We start from the raw sequence: 17,152 nt of genomic DNA, 5'->3' as shown, positions 1-17,152 counted from the left end.
TCCTAACTTACTGTGCTCTGATAATGTTAATCACCCATATCATACAGGTATTGTGTGGGGAGGTTTTTATTTTTGTTTGGTCGTTTTTTGTTTTTTGTTTTTTTTTTTTTTTTTTTTTTTCTTTTAAAGTATCTTTACAATGTTGTAAAAAATCAGGAGAATGTCTGGTCTCATAAAACTTGTCTCTATCCTGGGTCACATGTCACTACTGACATCACTGAAGTCAGACCAGTCTGGTTCTCACTGGACTTTCTGAGATCTCCAGAATAAAAGGTGTTGAGAGAGATCTGGTTTCTGTTTGTTTGTTGTTTTGTTTGCTTGTCTTCCCCATCCGTTTTAAGTCTCTAATTTATCTTGCAAAGCATTTATCTTTTGATTCATTACAGAGCCAGCAGACTTTCACTGAAGTTAGCAGGACTACTGTTCATAGTGAGAGAACAGAACAGAACGGGATTATATCTTTAGAATTTCTTAAACAGTATTTAGCACTATGACCAGAAGTCCATTCATTCTCAAAAGGGCAAATAATTATTCAAAAGAGAAAAATATTTTGAAAGTTCAACTGTAGGAATCATCAAGGATGTCAGGAAAGATCAGCCATCAATATGAAGTATTGTTCAGAATCAAAAGCTGGGCAACCACTGCTGGACTCCTATGTTCACTGCAACACCACACTGAGACTTACTGAAGGACCTTGGGCACCAGGCAAACCAACATCTCCTTTTTCGCCTTTCATGCCATTGGCTCCCTACAAAATCATTACAAAACATCATTTATAAACAGCTTTAATCTTATTAGCAATCAATCCAGAAATTATAATATTTATTTGCAAATAATTATAATTTTTTAAAAATAATAATATAGCACACATATAATGGAATTCTTTTTTTAAAAAAATTTGGTGTTACTTTAATAATAACTATTAACAAATGTAAAAGTATGCTTTTATAGTCAGCTACCAATTGTGGCATGATATTTATGACAAGTCATTAAATTGGCACTCCATTCATGATCTAATGTACTATGGATATATTTTTGAAATTGTTTCTATTTTTACTGAGAAATTTCATTTGTACATAGATATGGAAGAGGAAGAATGCATGCCATAAATACTGATGCATTTTCTCTCCCTCCTCGGTTGAAGTCATCTGAAATTCCTGACAGGTGTTCAAAACATAACTCCTTTCTCCAACAAGTTACACTTGCCCAAATTGTGCCATACATTACAAAAGAAGTACAAATCTGATCAGTATGACAACTAATCTCTCTCTTCCCACAGGAGTATTTTGCTTGACTGTAAGTGGAATGAAACGTTCTGACAATCTTACACCTCCTCCTAAATTAGCTGCAGAACTATCTCAGAATTTTCCTCCCCAGTGCTTTCTATCCCATTTGTAAATTATCAGCACTGCTGTTAGAAATCCCTGATAGTGGAAGAGAGAAAAAATACAAGTATTTTAGCTAAAATTAATTAATTTTTCATACTCACTGGCAGTCCAGGCAGTCCAATTCCTCCCTTTTCTCCAGGCATTCCAGGATCACCTATATCTCCTTTTGAGCCTTTAGGACCCTAAAATACATACTTATTCAGCAAGTCATGTGTAAAAAAACAGAGACACCAACAGAAGTCTAGCTTTGATCCTAATAAGCAGAATAGGTCATTCTATGGATTGACCTTTGTTATTAATATGTAGAAATGCAGCCATTATTAGACCGCAGAGTATGCAGCAACACAATAATGATCATTATTAATTACTATCATTATATTATTATTTAGATTATGAAGTCTAAGCTACAACTTGGGATGACTAAATACTCTCCTGAAATAACCTATGGTTGCTCACATGATCTTCACTACATGATTTATGCATAACATACCTGCTCCCCATCAACTCCTGGGGTTCCTGGGGATCCTGGTTCACCCTGCAAAAGATAAGATGGAATTGGATTATCTCAATTGTCCCAGACATTAGAGAAAAGAGGCAGAGAAATTGCCATAACTAACAACAGCAAAACCAGAGAACATTGTGTCAGAAAGAACAGCATATAGATATAATACCCATATGCAACATATTGAATAAATAGCCCTGCTGATTAGGCCATTACACAAATGTTGGGTTGTATAAAGGCCAGACAAGTGCATGAAAAGAAATGAAAAAGAAGAAGAAACCAGAGAAACCTGGTGAAAAGACCCAAAACCAGTGGAAACTTTATCAGTTGCTGGAATACAGAATTGTGTCTCTCGATATATGTAGGGTAGACAGGGACTTCACATTTTCTTTCCCTGGCTAATATAAAACACCCAGTGAAGGAGTTCACATTCACAACACTGCCCTATGACCGGTTCCTGAACAGCATTCTCCAAGGGAGCAAGTCACATTGATGGGTAGAGACTACGGTATAGGAAGCAAACTCCTGTAAGGTTGAATTCTACTTTGCGTCATTAATTTTGAAAGAGAACGCTCACCCATATGAACACAACCTCATCCACACTCCAAATTCAGGCTGCAGAAATGCTGGGTACGTCCTAATGCAGAAAGCCATTTCTGCACACTTAACTGCGTATTCCGTTATCAATTTTCACATAGAAGAATGAACTTGTTTTTTCACAATTTCTTAAAGCAATTAACATGTATAATGTGACGTATTTCCATATGGTACCTTGGATGAAGCCTAAAATTGAAACATCTAGCACTGTTTTTGAAGAAACATGTATTTACTCTTGAAAGACCTTAGAGTCACTGATAGAGGATACAATCTATCTAGTATTTAAGAAATAGGAGAATTATCTCAACTAGTTTAAAACCAATTTAAGGAGGGTCAACTAACTTCAACACCTTTTTTTTTTTTTTTTTTTTAAAGTATAGGCAAATTTATTATTTAAATTTTATATAGCAGTGCAGCATATGGTATTCATTGTCTCTGTGTGGGCTGCTCGCTAACAGTTCTGGTACTATGCACAGCACCAGCCAGGTGGGATTAGCAGGCCTGGGTTTGCAGCCAGGCTCCTGCCCACATGTGCACGTTATAATTTTTACTGACATTAGAAAAGACTGTGCTTATATGGGTGGGCACCAGTGTAATATAAAACCTGCGTTCACGTGCACTCGTGCTGTGGCCAGTGGTGCCTTGTGCACTGTTCTGCCCAACCCACTCCTGCTCAGCCAGAAGCGATGCGCAGGAGCCGCTGCCTGGCTCTGCGGCCATTCGCAACATCCCAGGGAACAGCCTCAGTGCAGATCCATGGGGGCAGATCATTCCGCCCTGTTTCAGTAGTAATTAATTGAGCTGGTTCTCTGCTGAGCATCTGTGTGAGGCAACTAAGCAAAGCACATATACTGGAAAGCTACATTTCAGAAGACTAGGACACCAAGTTTGAAACATGCCATATTCAGAATTAATGTTAAATACGCTGTACAAGGAACCTCCATGTACCTGTGTGCATACATCAGTTAAAAAAAACAGAAAATACCTCCAACCTTAAGATACAACAGGGAAAATATGGAAGATCACCTTTGGCCCTTGCAGCCCTTGGGGTCCTGGTGGTCCTGGAGGTCCCTAAACAGAAACATACAAACCTCTCAGCTTTTAGATAAATTCCTGCAGGACTTGCCATGTAAACACAGGCTGAATGTTAATATAGCTCCCATAACAAAATGGGTTAGATTCTTAACACAAGGGAAACCAAGACCAGTTACGGGCAAGCTGTTAATCTATGACAACTCTCAACAACCAGAAGGCTACCACAAAACACAATGTTAAAATAACAGCACAGATCATATTTCATAAGAAAGTCCTGCTGCTCCCATTGATGAAATGGCAAAACTCCTCTTAATGGCAGGGACATCAAAACTCAACTCAGCCACATTTCTCAGCCCTCACATCCTGATCCAAACCGATCCAAAATCAGGAGAAATCTCCAACTGATTGCAAAGAGGATTCTGCTAAAAGATGCTAAGTGTAGTTATGGATACTTGGTGCTTTGTGAAATTGCCATGGAATAAGTTGTAACTATTTCTTTCATTTCTACCTCAGGCTGCGGGCACAGTGTCATGCATGTGTCAAATAATGGTCTGGATGGTGCACAATGGAGATGCTTCTAAAAAAAACCCCACATTTATAAATCCCCTCCATTAATATAAAGAAAGCATTTGTACAGATGGGAAAATAGGACTAACAGCAATCTTGCAGAGAAGGACTTGAAACAAAAAGAATAATAAAATAATTAGTTTATACCAAGTCTGCAGCTTTAAGGGAAGACTGAACCTGCAATACTATAAGCATCTCCTAGCTGGTGTAAGTATTCTTAGAGATTGTGCCTGGCCCGATGTAGCTATACCTCCCACAGAAATTGGGTGGAGTAAGAGTGCTGGAGTGTTCAGTTGTCCACATATTTTGGGGAGAGGTGCTGGAAAATTTATCTTTATTTCTGAGATCTGATAAGATGGGACAAGAGAATTCCTCGTACTTGGGCTATCTACTTAGCTTTAGTTATTTATAGTTAACTGAGACAGGCCCTTTTTTCAGAAAATAATTAATTCACATCTAGTCTGAAAACTCCCAAACAGAGTTTCTTCACAATTTGAAAGAATTGAATTTCTGCTCTGAAAATAGGTTGATAATAGAAAATTGTTTGGTACCCAAATCGTGCATCATATTTTCACTTGACTCCCATGTAGACACACAAAGATGGGAAAATACACCAAAAATTCCAAAGCAGCTATCTGCCTAGTTGTGTACCTAAGGAAATATTGAGTGCTGTATTTTCCTGGTCTCTTACTTGAGTGAACTGAAGTTTTGCCATCAATTCAGCAGAAGCAGAACTGTTCCTATTGTTGAATGTATTTCAACAATGGGTCCTCTGTTATGCGAACACAAAGTAAATAAATAAATACATGTGATGATGAACCAGGTCGACATCCAATGAAGGCATGTCCTGAACTAGCAGAATTATGCACATGCTACAACACAAAGGGGAAGTTCTACAACACACAGTAAGTCATGCAACAGGAATTACCGTGACAGTCAGGGTAGCAATCCTCTGTTGGCAAAATATATTAACAAAAGACACTATTACCAGAATTGAACAAGGATATGAATTATTCTGCTTGGTACAATTATCATCTCCGCAAAGCCTATGCTACATCTCGGAGACACCATGCCTCCAAAAAGCAAGGGTAAACCCCATGTTATTTCATGTTATTTTTAACTTCCAGTGTTGTACTAGCTGCTTGGCTTCTATGGGATCCAGGATTTTACATAGGTGAGCACTGCAGGTTCTCGTACGATTTATGAGATCACATAAATGAAATCATGACTGAATAGCAAAATCATAGCAGAAGTGTTCCAAAAGGTCTTTTTAAACATTTTAAGAAAATATGATGAGTTGGTATCTTAAGTTGAATAAAGGCTTTGCCTTATGTTTTGCAATTTCTGCAGGCTTTGTACCAATGTTTGATTAATAAATACAGTTCCTTAAGTGGAGATATAACATTGATTTTCACATAGAACTGCAGATATGCAAAAAAGTTCAGTTCTAAATCCAAAACTCGTGGTCTGCAAACCCAGCTATATATACTACAATTCTGCTTTAAATGTTTGGAAAGAAAAAAGACATTTTTATCATGGAAGGTGGCAAAATATCTTGACCTGCCACTATTTTTTTTTTTTTTTGCCAAAGAAGAATCTAAAAGCAAATGAAAAAGTGTTTAAAAGTGATTAAAATCCTTGCTTATATTTTTAAACAGAGTAAAACCCCTAAAATACTGCTGCTTGCATATGCTTTACTATTGCCTGTGAAGAACCTACTGGCCTACATGGAACAAGACATATTTAGCTTTTCTAATTGTTTTCCTATGTGCAAACAAAGGTTTGCAAATCTCCTGTTTTAAGCTTTAAAAGAATCTTCATTTGCCAGTGCAACAATACATACTGTTGCCAAGAATCTGGAACCTGCTCAGTACAACGTACTTGGAAAAAATGGTTCTCTAACATATGGCTTTAATATTTTGATGTCCTTTGTATTTTAACATAGTAATGTATATATATCAAGAACTTTAAGAATACTGAAAAATTCAGTTTATCTGGATATGAAAACCTAAAATACCCATTGCAAATCAGTGTTTGCCTGTTCATGCTAATGGGTTCCTTTCCAGCAGCATATTCAGATTTCAATATATGATCCTGTAGTTCCTGCAAAGGTTAAACTTTTGCAGCTACTGCCTTTTGCCTTAGGAAATTCTGCAGAATAGGCCTAAAGAGCAGTTTCAACAGACACATGAATTTTTATCTGGTCCTCCAAGTGAAAACCACATACACTCACAGCAGTGGTCTTGCTCAAACTATGATGATAATTTTAAGATTGAAATTTTCAGTGCTGATGGACTAAGGCATCTTATTTTCCACTGACATGAGATTGAGTAGGAGGCACAAGGCAAAGTAACTAAATTATTCTGAAGCTTCTAGGCTGTTTGATGAATTCTTACTAAATTCTTAAAAAAACAAAACAAAACACAGACAGGCAGCCGAGATTTTACAAACTCTTGTCAACTTCTTAAATCAACAGGCCAAATTCTGTGCAAGTTCACAGCTCAGTGCTGAGCACTGGAAGTTCTCATTTGCTTCTATGGAGAACTGCAGATCTCAGAACCCCTAAGAATTTGGCACCAGGAGACTTAGGAATGGGTTCTTGCCATCTGAAAGGACTGAGCTGGATTTGACAAGGATATTTTCAACTGATCCAATATAATCTTACTTACACCATCCTTGCACAGCCATTCCCATTAATTATTTGTTGCCCTAGATCAGGAGGTGATGACATTTGAAATTATTTACAGTGGGATAAGGGTCTCCTAATATGTTTCAACCACTGCAATAGGCTTTAGTCCCTTTTTAAGACTTCTTTATGTGCTGCAGCTTTTCTGAGTAAGCTTGAAAGTAACACTGATGACAGAGTTAAGATAGAAAGACAGAATACAGGAGATACAGGGGCTAGAGTCCCTAGTAAATCTGCGGCTGGTAATATGCAACATAAATTTCAGGCTACTTTAGGTATCTTACTCAAAGAGTGATTTAAAAGACTGAAAGCTGTGTGTTTGATTTCCCTTAAAAGTAAACCAAATGAGACAGATATAATGCAGACCCTCACACCACGTCTACGTAGACTTCCCCATAGACACCACTCACAATGAAAGTGTGGACTTAGCCTTAACAACATACAGGCTTTTAGATATTAGTAAAGGCAGTGAGATTTTTTTTCATTTTTCAAAAGAGTTTTGAAAACCAAATGACTGGCCAGACATCTATCCACGCCCACTGAGTAAATGCATGAAAAAAAGTTCAGTGGCTTCAGCGAGAAAATGATCAGATGCACAACGAGCCAAATGCAGTCTTCAGTTACACATAAGCAAGTCATTCACTTTGGTGGAGTTATACTGCACAGAATTTGCATTTGAGTATACTGCAATGTAAATCACCTTGACTGCAATGACATATGTCACCTCGGTACTTTGCTTTTATGCAAACACTCATTCATTCTTTTTATAACCCCACTTTAATCCTCCACACTTTTCTGCACACCAGTCAAAATAAGTTTTCTGGAAATGAGCAAGTGGGAAGACTGGTGCTTGGTCTATTTAACATACTCAAGTTGCTGATTGAATCCACAGCTTGCTAATGGAACCATGTTACATGGTTTCCAAATCTCAAATAATCTGCTCTTTGCATTTTATAGGATGAGGAAGAGGAAAAGGAGGAAAAAAAGAAATGTCAATATTATACTACATGAACTGAAAAGCAGACACTTCTGCTGAACGAACCTATGTATGTAGTTTATTACATGAATTCAGCACTAAGCACCAGGGCCAGCCATGAATCAGCTTTATCCTCATTAGATGATGTCAATAGTCTCCAGGGGAAATGAAACTAATTCACTCAGCTAAATTGTATCAAGGAAACAGTTTGTTTAACACCAAACAGAAAACCTGGTTTCCAAATATAGAACGAGATTCCTGATTAATAAGCTTATCAAATCTTGGCACACAAAATGTTTTCAAGGTCTACACAAATGAGAAATACAATGCAGTAAAACCGCTTTTTCCCAGACCAGACTAAGCCACTCTTGCTCTGTTATGTTTGCATACCTGCAGAGCTTCATGGATATTGCCGTTATAATCAATTATCTCTGTTGCACCTTGATCACCCTTCTGCCCAGGTGGCCCCTGTAATATATTTTCCATTAAAATTTTGAGACACCTGTCAAAGAATATTCTAGACACTTAGTTGCTGACACATGCTTTGTCTTGATTTTGTGGTGTTGGAATCTTGTTGTACTTAAAATGTATTATTACAAACCACAAAAGTTAGCATTAAACTAAACATTGTTTTTAAAGGAAAACAATTTTTTGAAAAAAGATGGACAAGCATATCAGTACACAGTGACTTGTGCTGCAGGGGGAAAGCAAATATATGAAACATCTGAGGCCAAATATTTAAGCAGTTCCTGTACTCTTGTTCTGTGTTGGCTGTGAACAATGTTGGAACATCTGCCATGGAACATCCTGCCCATGAACCGTAAACAGGAGACTGCTTCAGATAGCAGCAAGGACTGGTGTTCATATTAAAGCCCAGTTAGCAACACACGTTTCACCAGAGTCAAGTGCCCAATTTCACCGGTTTAACCAGAGTTGCTGTTACAATTTCAATTCATAGTGTGGACTGAATCTAAGAGTACAAAACAAACAAGTGAAATGAGAAGTAGACTTACCCGTGGACCTGCAGATCCTGTGTCACCTCTGTCACCTGTATCACCCTACGTAAAGATGATATTTGAAAACAGATGGGCCATTTGACAATACATCACATAGTTCTGCCCTTTTAATTACGTTTACCTTAAATAAACTGGTTTAAAAGGCCTCTCATCATAAACAGAATGTGGATCTTAATTAATTAAAGGAAAAAGTCCCTCAAAATCTGTGTAGTGGCAGGGTTGACAATGATGCATTTGGTTCTCTGTGAATTGTTACAGAGTGCTGTATTGGTTTGGAATAAGAAATCCCAAAGAACCAATAAAAGACAGATTACCGATTAACTTGTATAATTTCTCTATTCTTAATGGTGCTATTATCAAAGGCTTTAAGAGAAAGCTAGAGAAATGAAGTCACTCAGTCTGAAAACACTCGACAACTTCTTCAAAGGTGTGTTTCAAAGTGTATATACCTTCTTTCTGCAATCATGACTCCACTAACTTTCTGAACTTCCCTGCTTGTGAGTCATTGCCTCCCCTACAAACACAACATTACTGTCAGCATTAGATTTCTTTTACTTCCTTACTGCAACAGGCTTAAGATCTTTACCATCTTGCACACAGCTTTTCCTTCCTGGCTATTCCAAATAAGTTTCAAGCAATGAAGGGAATTTCAAACATGTATGCATTCATAATCCAACACCCAGTGACTATGATTCACTTAATTTCACAGTCACTTTCATAGAAAGATTTTATATCTTTGTATTACTTGAAATTAATTTGGATAAGAACGACAACTTTTGCACCTTTTGAAGTCTATACAATTCTGATACAACTCAGGAAAGAATGATTAATTCACCAGTGGTTATAGAAAACGCAGAACTTTCATGGGGCTAATGAAGGAATATGGTGAGCAGGCTGGTGTCAGGAAATAATCAAGGTTGTGCCATCTGCCTTTATTTTCAGTATTGCCCTAGCAGCATCTAGTGAACGTGTCATTGAAACTGTTAAAAAATTAAGTTCCCATCTACTACATTGACTTCTCTGGGCTAGATTTTCAAGACAGGTATGCAGGTAAAAAAGAAAACTGTATAACCTTTTCTCATAAAAAGGGAATTAAAGGGGATATCTTTATTTTTTTGGTGCATTTGGGAGGTGCCCAGGTACCGTAGGCAAATGAGAGGCTGATTTACTTTTCTACTCTCACTCCGATGCTTTAATCCCCTCATCAGCTCCCTCACTTTCCAATGTTTCTGGTGAAAATGAAGTGGCACTTAGTTAATCATATCCTTAATCACTGTGAATGGGACACTCTTCAAGGACCTTAAAAGTACTACAGTCCTACCAGTCTACATTATCTTGTCATCTTTATTCTGACAGTAGACTCAATAACCGCCTAAACAAATCTATTCTCATTTTGCTTTGACTCGATAATATACCATGAAGGAGTCCAGTGAGCAAAGTATTTGCACAGTGGATGAACTAATAGAAAAGCATATATTTTATCTCTACATATATGTGAACCAACTGTATCCATACAGAGATGGATAGGTGGACGGATAGATAGGTATAATCAAAGTAGTTTTTTAAAGTAGGTAAAATAGTAATGCAACCTACAAGTCTTGCCTTTGTAGGACTTCTGGCATTCATATCTCAGCCTGCAGTACATGGAATACTGCTGATTCCTAACTCATCAAAGCGCGGATCCAGAAAATTACTGTGAAAACCAATTAAATCTCCACAGGCATAGTCAGGTGTTGGTTCCTGGCATGTTGTAGGACTAACCCACATCAGTTACACAGAGAGAAACCAAGTTGCACGGGGAAAACCAGAGCAGAGTGAACTAGATGTTACAATAGAAAAAGAACTAGAATCACAGTGTTTAAAACACACAGGATTCAACTCTAATAGCTAGCTCTGAAAGTCAGAAGATTTCACTTATAAAGAACACTGCAGACTGTTACGGGTTCTTTTAAAGAGATAAGTGAAGTTTCTTTGAAATGTTACAAATAATTTATCCTAAATATCATTGTTTTAATTACTCCACTAAAGACAGTTGCTTTACTACTAACCTTTGACCCTTTTGGGCCTCTAGATCCAGGTTCACCTGTTTTCCCCTGTTTGAAGGAAGATAGACAGGAGAAAAATGATAGAGAAATGGGAGTGCATAGAAAAAGAAATTAGTAATGACTATCTACAGTATGGAACAGCAGAAATACTTCATTTTATATGACCAAGATAATGAATCTGGAAAGGCAGTGAATTTAATAGCACCCAGAGTAATCTACTCTTTAACACCAGCATGCAGAGGCTACAGATTCCATCCTTCCAAAGGAAAAGTAGTATTGGCATTAGTAAAAGTAGACATCATTAACACTGGTTTGCAGGAATGACCTATGACATTCCATAGCTCCTGAAAAATGATAGCTAAGAGATAGAGAAGATAGTTAAATATCCTAAAATAAGGAAATTAAAATAAAGTGTTACCACAACTTCTTTTCCCAACGGCTCAGGAGCACAGAATCTGCCTTATTGTTTTCAAGATGTATTAGGAAAGGAAAACTTGATGGTATTGACAGAATGGAAAACATTAAGACAATGCTAAAATGTAGTTAGAATGATCTTTTTCCTACAGAGTTAGAAAACAGCATGCAAAATGGATTTTCTCTGCATTCAGTAGCTACATTGGTCAAAGCGTTCAAACTTCAGTGCTGAAAGTTAGGGAACAAGAGGTCAGGACTTCAGCAGGAATGAATTAGGTCAACTCCATGATAGTGTATGTAGGTAGTATCTTTACTTTCTAGACCAAATAAAAGTCCATTCAGACTGCAGTTCAACAGCTGTGCACACAAATGGCCATTGTCTTCTGGACTAGAGTATTTGATAGCATTTTCATTTGAAAGTTCACTCATCAAGTTTTTGCTCTATTTTTCGGCAGAAAAAGATGTGTTCATAGGTGCAAAACTAACAAAACATTTCCAATGTAAAATCAGACTGACCTTTTGTCCAGGAACTCCAGGTTCACCTCGCTCACCCCTCCCAACAGGGCCTGCCTCTCCTCTGTCACCCTATTGCAACAGATACACACATATCACAAAATACTGGACAGTCTTCATCACACCACCAACTCAGCATGACCTATGAAACCAAACCATCAGAAGAAAACATTTTCAAGTTCATCTGTGACTTGTAATGGATTGGGGAACTCTTTCCTAAGCAAATACAGTCTTCTCGAAGGCAAAAAAAGGCAGTCTCAAAATGGAAATGGATTTGTAGGGTATTTTTTTCCCTATTCTGAAATGACTGGAATAAATATTCCCAAACTGTGAGACTGTTTGTAGGATTCATCATATTCTAACTCTGCCACACAGTGGCTAAAAAAACCCATAGGAAGAAAGAAAAAAATACAGGTTTAATGGATCTGTATTTCAGAGTCTGGTGTGTAGTATCAAAGTTCTAATACCTGCACACACTTTCAAGCTTTTTTTCTAAAAAAAAAAAATAAATTATGAAAATACAGTTTCTTCAGTCAAGCATATTCTGCCTCCTGAACAAATAAGTTTTGAGATGCTAACGTGGACAAAGGCAATGGATGAACTTCAGTTGTGAATGGATATAACATCTGCCTTCACATTGTTTGAGGGCATTAGCACAAAGACACATACATCATAGCACTGGTCCATGAACTATGACTTTCCGCCTTTTCCTCCGTTAGTCCAGTCTCAGTCTCTGCTACATACTGAGGAAGTTGAATGTGACATTGGCTATAAGGGCTTCAGGCTAGTGTTGGCCAATTGCCCTTACCTTTGTTCCTGGTAGCCCTGGCAACCCAGGTTCTCCTTGTGGACCAATGAAACCTGGTTCACCCTTGAAAAATATGATATGAGAGGAATGTTAGCTAATTTATTTAACAGTATGTAATTACAGTAACACAAGATTCTTTTGGATAGTATTTCCCCTGTATTGCTTACAGCTCTCCAGCTGTGATGCAACAGTTACACAGACATACTTTTCATCATGGGTAACTTTCATCAGCATAAATTTTTGTAGCAAGCCATCACACACCACGTGAAATGCAAATGAAGCAGAAGGGGTCAAACATGACAGTTTAGGGCTGTTAATATGCAACCTGGGCTATAACATAATATACCAAACTAATATCAAAGCAAGTCTGAAGGCAGGAGGGGAGTTCTGAGTGACTCCTGAATTTAAAAAGGGACAGTTCATTTCCGTTGTGTTATGAGGTAGTTTTCTACTGCAGCACATGAATAGATGGGCAGACAGGGCAAGGGTATGACAAAGCAATGACAAATGGAGAGGCCAGATGGTACTGTTGCAATGTGTGGTTGAGAGAGGTACTTAGCTGCATCATCCCACAAAAGGAGATCAAAAGCAATCTCCTTTCAAGTCAAAGACTCCCAGCGCCATGGTACTCTCTCTCCTCATTCCGACAGTAAAATACTTCAGTTCTCTGGACCCAGACAACTTCTCTGGCTGTGAACAGCTGGGAAAGAGCCACAGCTCTCCTCATTCCCTCTCTGTTCTGCCCCCTTCCTGCCCACTGGTTTGCACAAACATAACAGACAAATAGCAGGAATCAAGCTGAGTGGCAGCAGCAGAAGCATTAAGCAGAGGAGTAAGGATGTATTTTATTACCTATCTCCATGCCTGAAGGGGGATAATGGAAGATTAATAAGCTATATGTTTTCCTTCACAAACTCTCCTAAACAAGGTTTCCTGATATTTAATCTTGCATTTTTTTTCACATAAATTTGAATCAAGAAGATATGCCCAGAAGCTATTGTAAATTTTAAAATCAGTAGTGTAACTCAATTAATAAAGATTTATTTATTAGTCTTTTAACAATATCCCTGAAATTAATGACTATAAATTACCCATTAAATGGAATGCCTCTTTAGATAGCTAAAAGACAGATGTGTCATAATTCTGTACTGATATAATTACTGACAACATATAGAGACAGTGAACATAAGCAGTTGGATAATATTTCTCTTCAGCTCTTTGCCTTCATAGAAATACAGGTATGCTGCACCGGGTAAGCAAATTAAGAACTATTTTTGCACATTCATCTGCGCTCTCATCAGCAATCCATCATTAATAGTTAAAGGCAAAGAAGGTCTCCAGCAAACTTATAGGCGCAGAAATATTTCTCTTGGCTATAACAAGAGCCATAGCAAGCTCTCAGTGACCTCAGTTTAGATTATTAAAAAATAAAACTAAATAATGAGTCTTCTCATATGATGTTCCAGCTGGCCATGGTTCAAAATATGATAACAGAGGAATAAACTGAGACAAACATGCCACAGAGAAGCATGTTTTTTTGCTGTCATCGGAAAATAACCTTACAGTTTATATAAGTCTTTGTATTAGTGCACACCATCAAGAGTAACCTAAGGTTGTCATTGCAGATGGGAGCACTTTAATGTCCGTAAATTAAGAACAACGCAGCTTCAATCATTTATTTTAGAATGAGAAGATACTTAACAGCCCCAGATTGCTTTAATACTGACTTTACCAAGGCTAATTTCTTGGCCAGCCAATTATGACTTCAGGCAGAAAAACCATGCAGTGATTACATGATTCAATCTAAGCCTGGTAAGGCTTACAAGTTTCATTCAGAGGCTGATGCACAGCTTTTGAGTCAAATTCTCGCACTTTGCTCAGGACTATACCAGTTGTATACCACAAGAACACTTCTGGCCAAAGTCCCAAAAGAAGTCCCACCTTCCCCCAAAATCTCTAAAGAAATAAGAAAAAGGTGCTTTGCAATAGTTAGTGGAATTGATAATGGGAGAAGCTGGTGGGTTAATTAGTGTAAGTAGAATACAAATCTTCTACGACACTGAACTTTAAAACATTATCAAAGGAGTCGAAGAGGTGGTGTGTCAGTAGAAACTCGGAAGTGACTGGCTGAGTAGCAGCTCTGCTGAGAAAGACGTGGTGGTTATGGTGGATGCCAAATTGAACATGACCCAACAGTGTATTCTTATCACACGTGAAACAAACTGCAGTAGTTAAGACTTAACTACATTAAGAAAAACTTGCAACTCTCCTTCTACCTACTAGTGCTATTGACGCTAAGTAGATTAAAATACAGATCTGATTCACTGACTGAACAAAGCTTCTAAGAAAAAGGCCAAAAGACGTGTTTGGATGATTTGAAACTAAGCCATGTCTTCTCTAATATGTCAAATTTCTTGAGTGCAAGCACAGCACAAGGCATTAACTAAAATGCTGATTTGGTATACTTCTGCACCACTCAAAGTTAGTGAAGGTAACAACTGTATATCAGGTTTGCCTCTGGCATTCCTGCCTCAGTTACTCAGAATAGAAATATTTACATGAGAAGCAATGCTCATTCCTTGTACCTACTGTATCCTGCAATTATATTCTGCAAATACTGCTGGCTTCCTGCTTTATGTTATCCTTTATGCCACTCAGATAGCAAAAAAATAAATGAGAATCTATCAAAATTAGCACTGCCAATGATGTGTAAAATGTGAAGAAAACAGGTTTCCTCTCAGTAATGCATGCTGGTATCCCTGTTATGCAAAGGCAAGGGAGAGACCGTTCTGATTAGTCCATCACACAGACACAATGCCAGAGCCATAGAGGAGGAATACGGTTAGGAAATCAGTGACTAAAGGTTTTAGGTTTTGTTTTAAATGTACGACATCTATGATTTAGCTGGCACAGAGCTGCAGAAAAGCAAGAACAAAGGCTTGCTCGGGACTGCACTTGGATTTGACAACATTGTAGCTCTGGGATTCACTGAAGCATCTCCTGATCTTAAGTCTCTTGACTAAATGAGCTCAGAATTTGTTCTAAACTACTGTGAAATGCTGAGAGCAATGCAAGGAAGCAGAGTAATCAAGAATTATAATACTTTTCTAAACGTCTCACTACAACTTCTTACAATAAAATCAAAGTTTTATCTAGTAAGAATCTACCACTAGTTTCTTCGACTGCTAAAGCAGGGGCATGGAACATAAAATCTAGAAAGAAAAGTTGAACAGGTACGTTTTGAAAGAAGAGTAAGGAACTCCCCCAGTTTGAAAGCTGTATAGAAAGCCACCAGCAAGCGATGACTCTCTGTGCATTTTAGTTTAACCCTTTCGCACAGTTATGAAATCACTGCTTAGAAACCACCACACTGCACAGGAAGTCAGCAAGATGAAATTCAGCATTGAAACTTCATCTACTGTTAGGCTTTGGAGGAATTTCTATCAATCATGCAACACAGGCAACTTGGTATTTAAAAATATCAACAAGCATGTGAATTGCTTACAGTTTATAAGAGGGATTTGTTATCTGTTTAAGAATAATTTTTAACGGTTTGATATTTTAAGAGACTAAGAGACTACCTCTATGTGTGCTCATTTTCACCCTCAAATGTTTGTCACCTGTAGAAATACTAGTGGGTCAGACAGCAAATGATACGCCACTATTCACAAACCGTGTTATTGTTCATATTCGCCTCTTATATTAAAATGTCTCAAGCAGAAAAGGACCCTATAATGGCATGCATAATGTGAGCTGCATCGAAATTCAATAGTAAAAAAGCTACCTTGTAATAATTTACTTCAGAGGATAGTAAAATTTTTGTAAGGATTATTAGCTAGACATATTCATAACCGGCTTTCATGAAAATCAATGATTTTATGGGCTGAGGCAGAGGCTAGCTTTGATATTAGAGGTTAATCCTAAGAAACACTGTTGTCGCTGTCTTTTATCTTTCATAGAACCTGTAATTGGCTAAAACTTGGACTTCCACTTAAAAAATCTGCAACAGTTGAAATCTCATTTGCAATGCTAAGTGTTGTTTTAAACACCACTCCTTTGGCAAATGCTTATTAACAATGTAATTCCTATACTGTACCCGGTTAGAATTAGCCTTCATTGCACAGCTGAGACACACAACAAAATTATTTGCAACTTTGTTCTCACAGACAGACCTAGTCCACTTTCAATGCCTGAAATACACAGCTCTAGGCTGATACAAGCAATCAGTAGAGAACAGTTGTTGGATACACTGTTTTCCCATAGAAGGCTCTTCCTTCTAAAATTACTGTTCTAATGAATATAACACACATTTTCCCATCCAGATCAATGTTTGCCCAAGAAGAAAACCTGTGCTGCAGAAAAGCTTCCAAACCATCATCTTTTCTATAACAATGAAATGAACTCACTTCCATTTCTGAAATTACTATCCTACTTCAGTAAATAAAAATATTTGAAGTCACTGATAAAATATTTTATTGTTGCTAAAGCCATAAAGCACACAAGCCAGTTATTCGCTTTATGGACAGAAACTGTGCAAGAGCTCTTAATTTTTTTTTTTTTTTTTTTAAAAGTCTTATGGCCATCTTACTATTTTCCTTCTACATT

At 37.5% G+C, this 17,152-nt stretch overlaps 1 protein-coding gene across 5 annotated transcripts in view; it reads right to left on the bottom strand.

The window, feature by feature from the left end:
• COL25A1 (collagen type XXV alpha 1 chain) overlaps positions 1 to 17,152 on the bottom strand; it is a 321,970-nt gene that overhangs the window by 29,982 nt on the left and 274,836 nt on the right. For all 5 annotated transcript variants that reach the window (XM_042796993.1, XM_042796997.1, XM_042796996.1 and 2 more), the window contains 10 exons: positions 12,548 to 12,610; positions 11,743 to 11,811; positions 10,816 to 10,860; positions 8,765 to 8,809; positions 8,142 to 8,219; positions 5,018 to 5,041; positions 3,514 to 3,558; positions 1,879 to 1,923; positions 1,490 to 1,570; positions 686 to 748 (listed from right to left, as the gene is read on the bottom strand). In XM_042796993.1, coding sequence (XP_042652927.1) covers positions 686 to 748; positions 1,490 to 1,570; positions 1,879 to 1,923; positions 3,514 to 3,558; positions 5,018 to 5,041; positions 8,142 to 8,219; positions 8,765 to 8,809; positions 10,816 to 10,860; positions 11,743 to 11,811; positions 12,548 to 12,610 — 558 coding nt within the window. The remainder of the gene's footprint in view (positions 1 to 685; positions 749 to 1,489; positions 1,571 to 1,878; positions 1,924 to 3,513; positions 3,559 to 5,017; positions 5,042 to 8,141; positions 8,220 to 8,764; positions 8,810 to 10,815; positions 10,861 to 11,742; positions 11,812 to 12,547; positions 12,611 to 17,152) is intronic.

This window comes from Tyto alba, unplaced genomic scaffold (genome assembly GCF_018691265.1).
Source record: "Tyto alba isolate M040663 unplaced genomic scaffold, T.alba_DEE_v4.0 Super-Scaffold_23, whole genome shotgun sequence".
NCBI lineage: Eukaryota > Metazoa > Chordata > Aves > Strigiformes > Tytonidae > Tyto > Tyto alba.
Note: the sequence above shows the minus strand (reverse complement) of the source record. Positions and strands in the feature narration are given on the sequence as shown.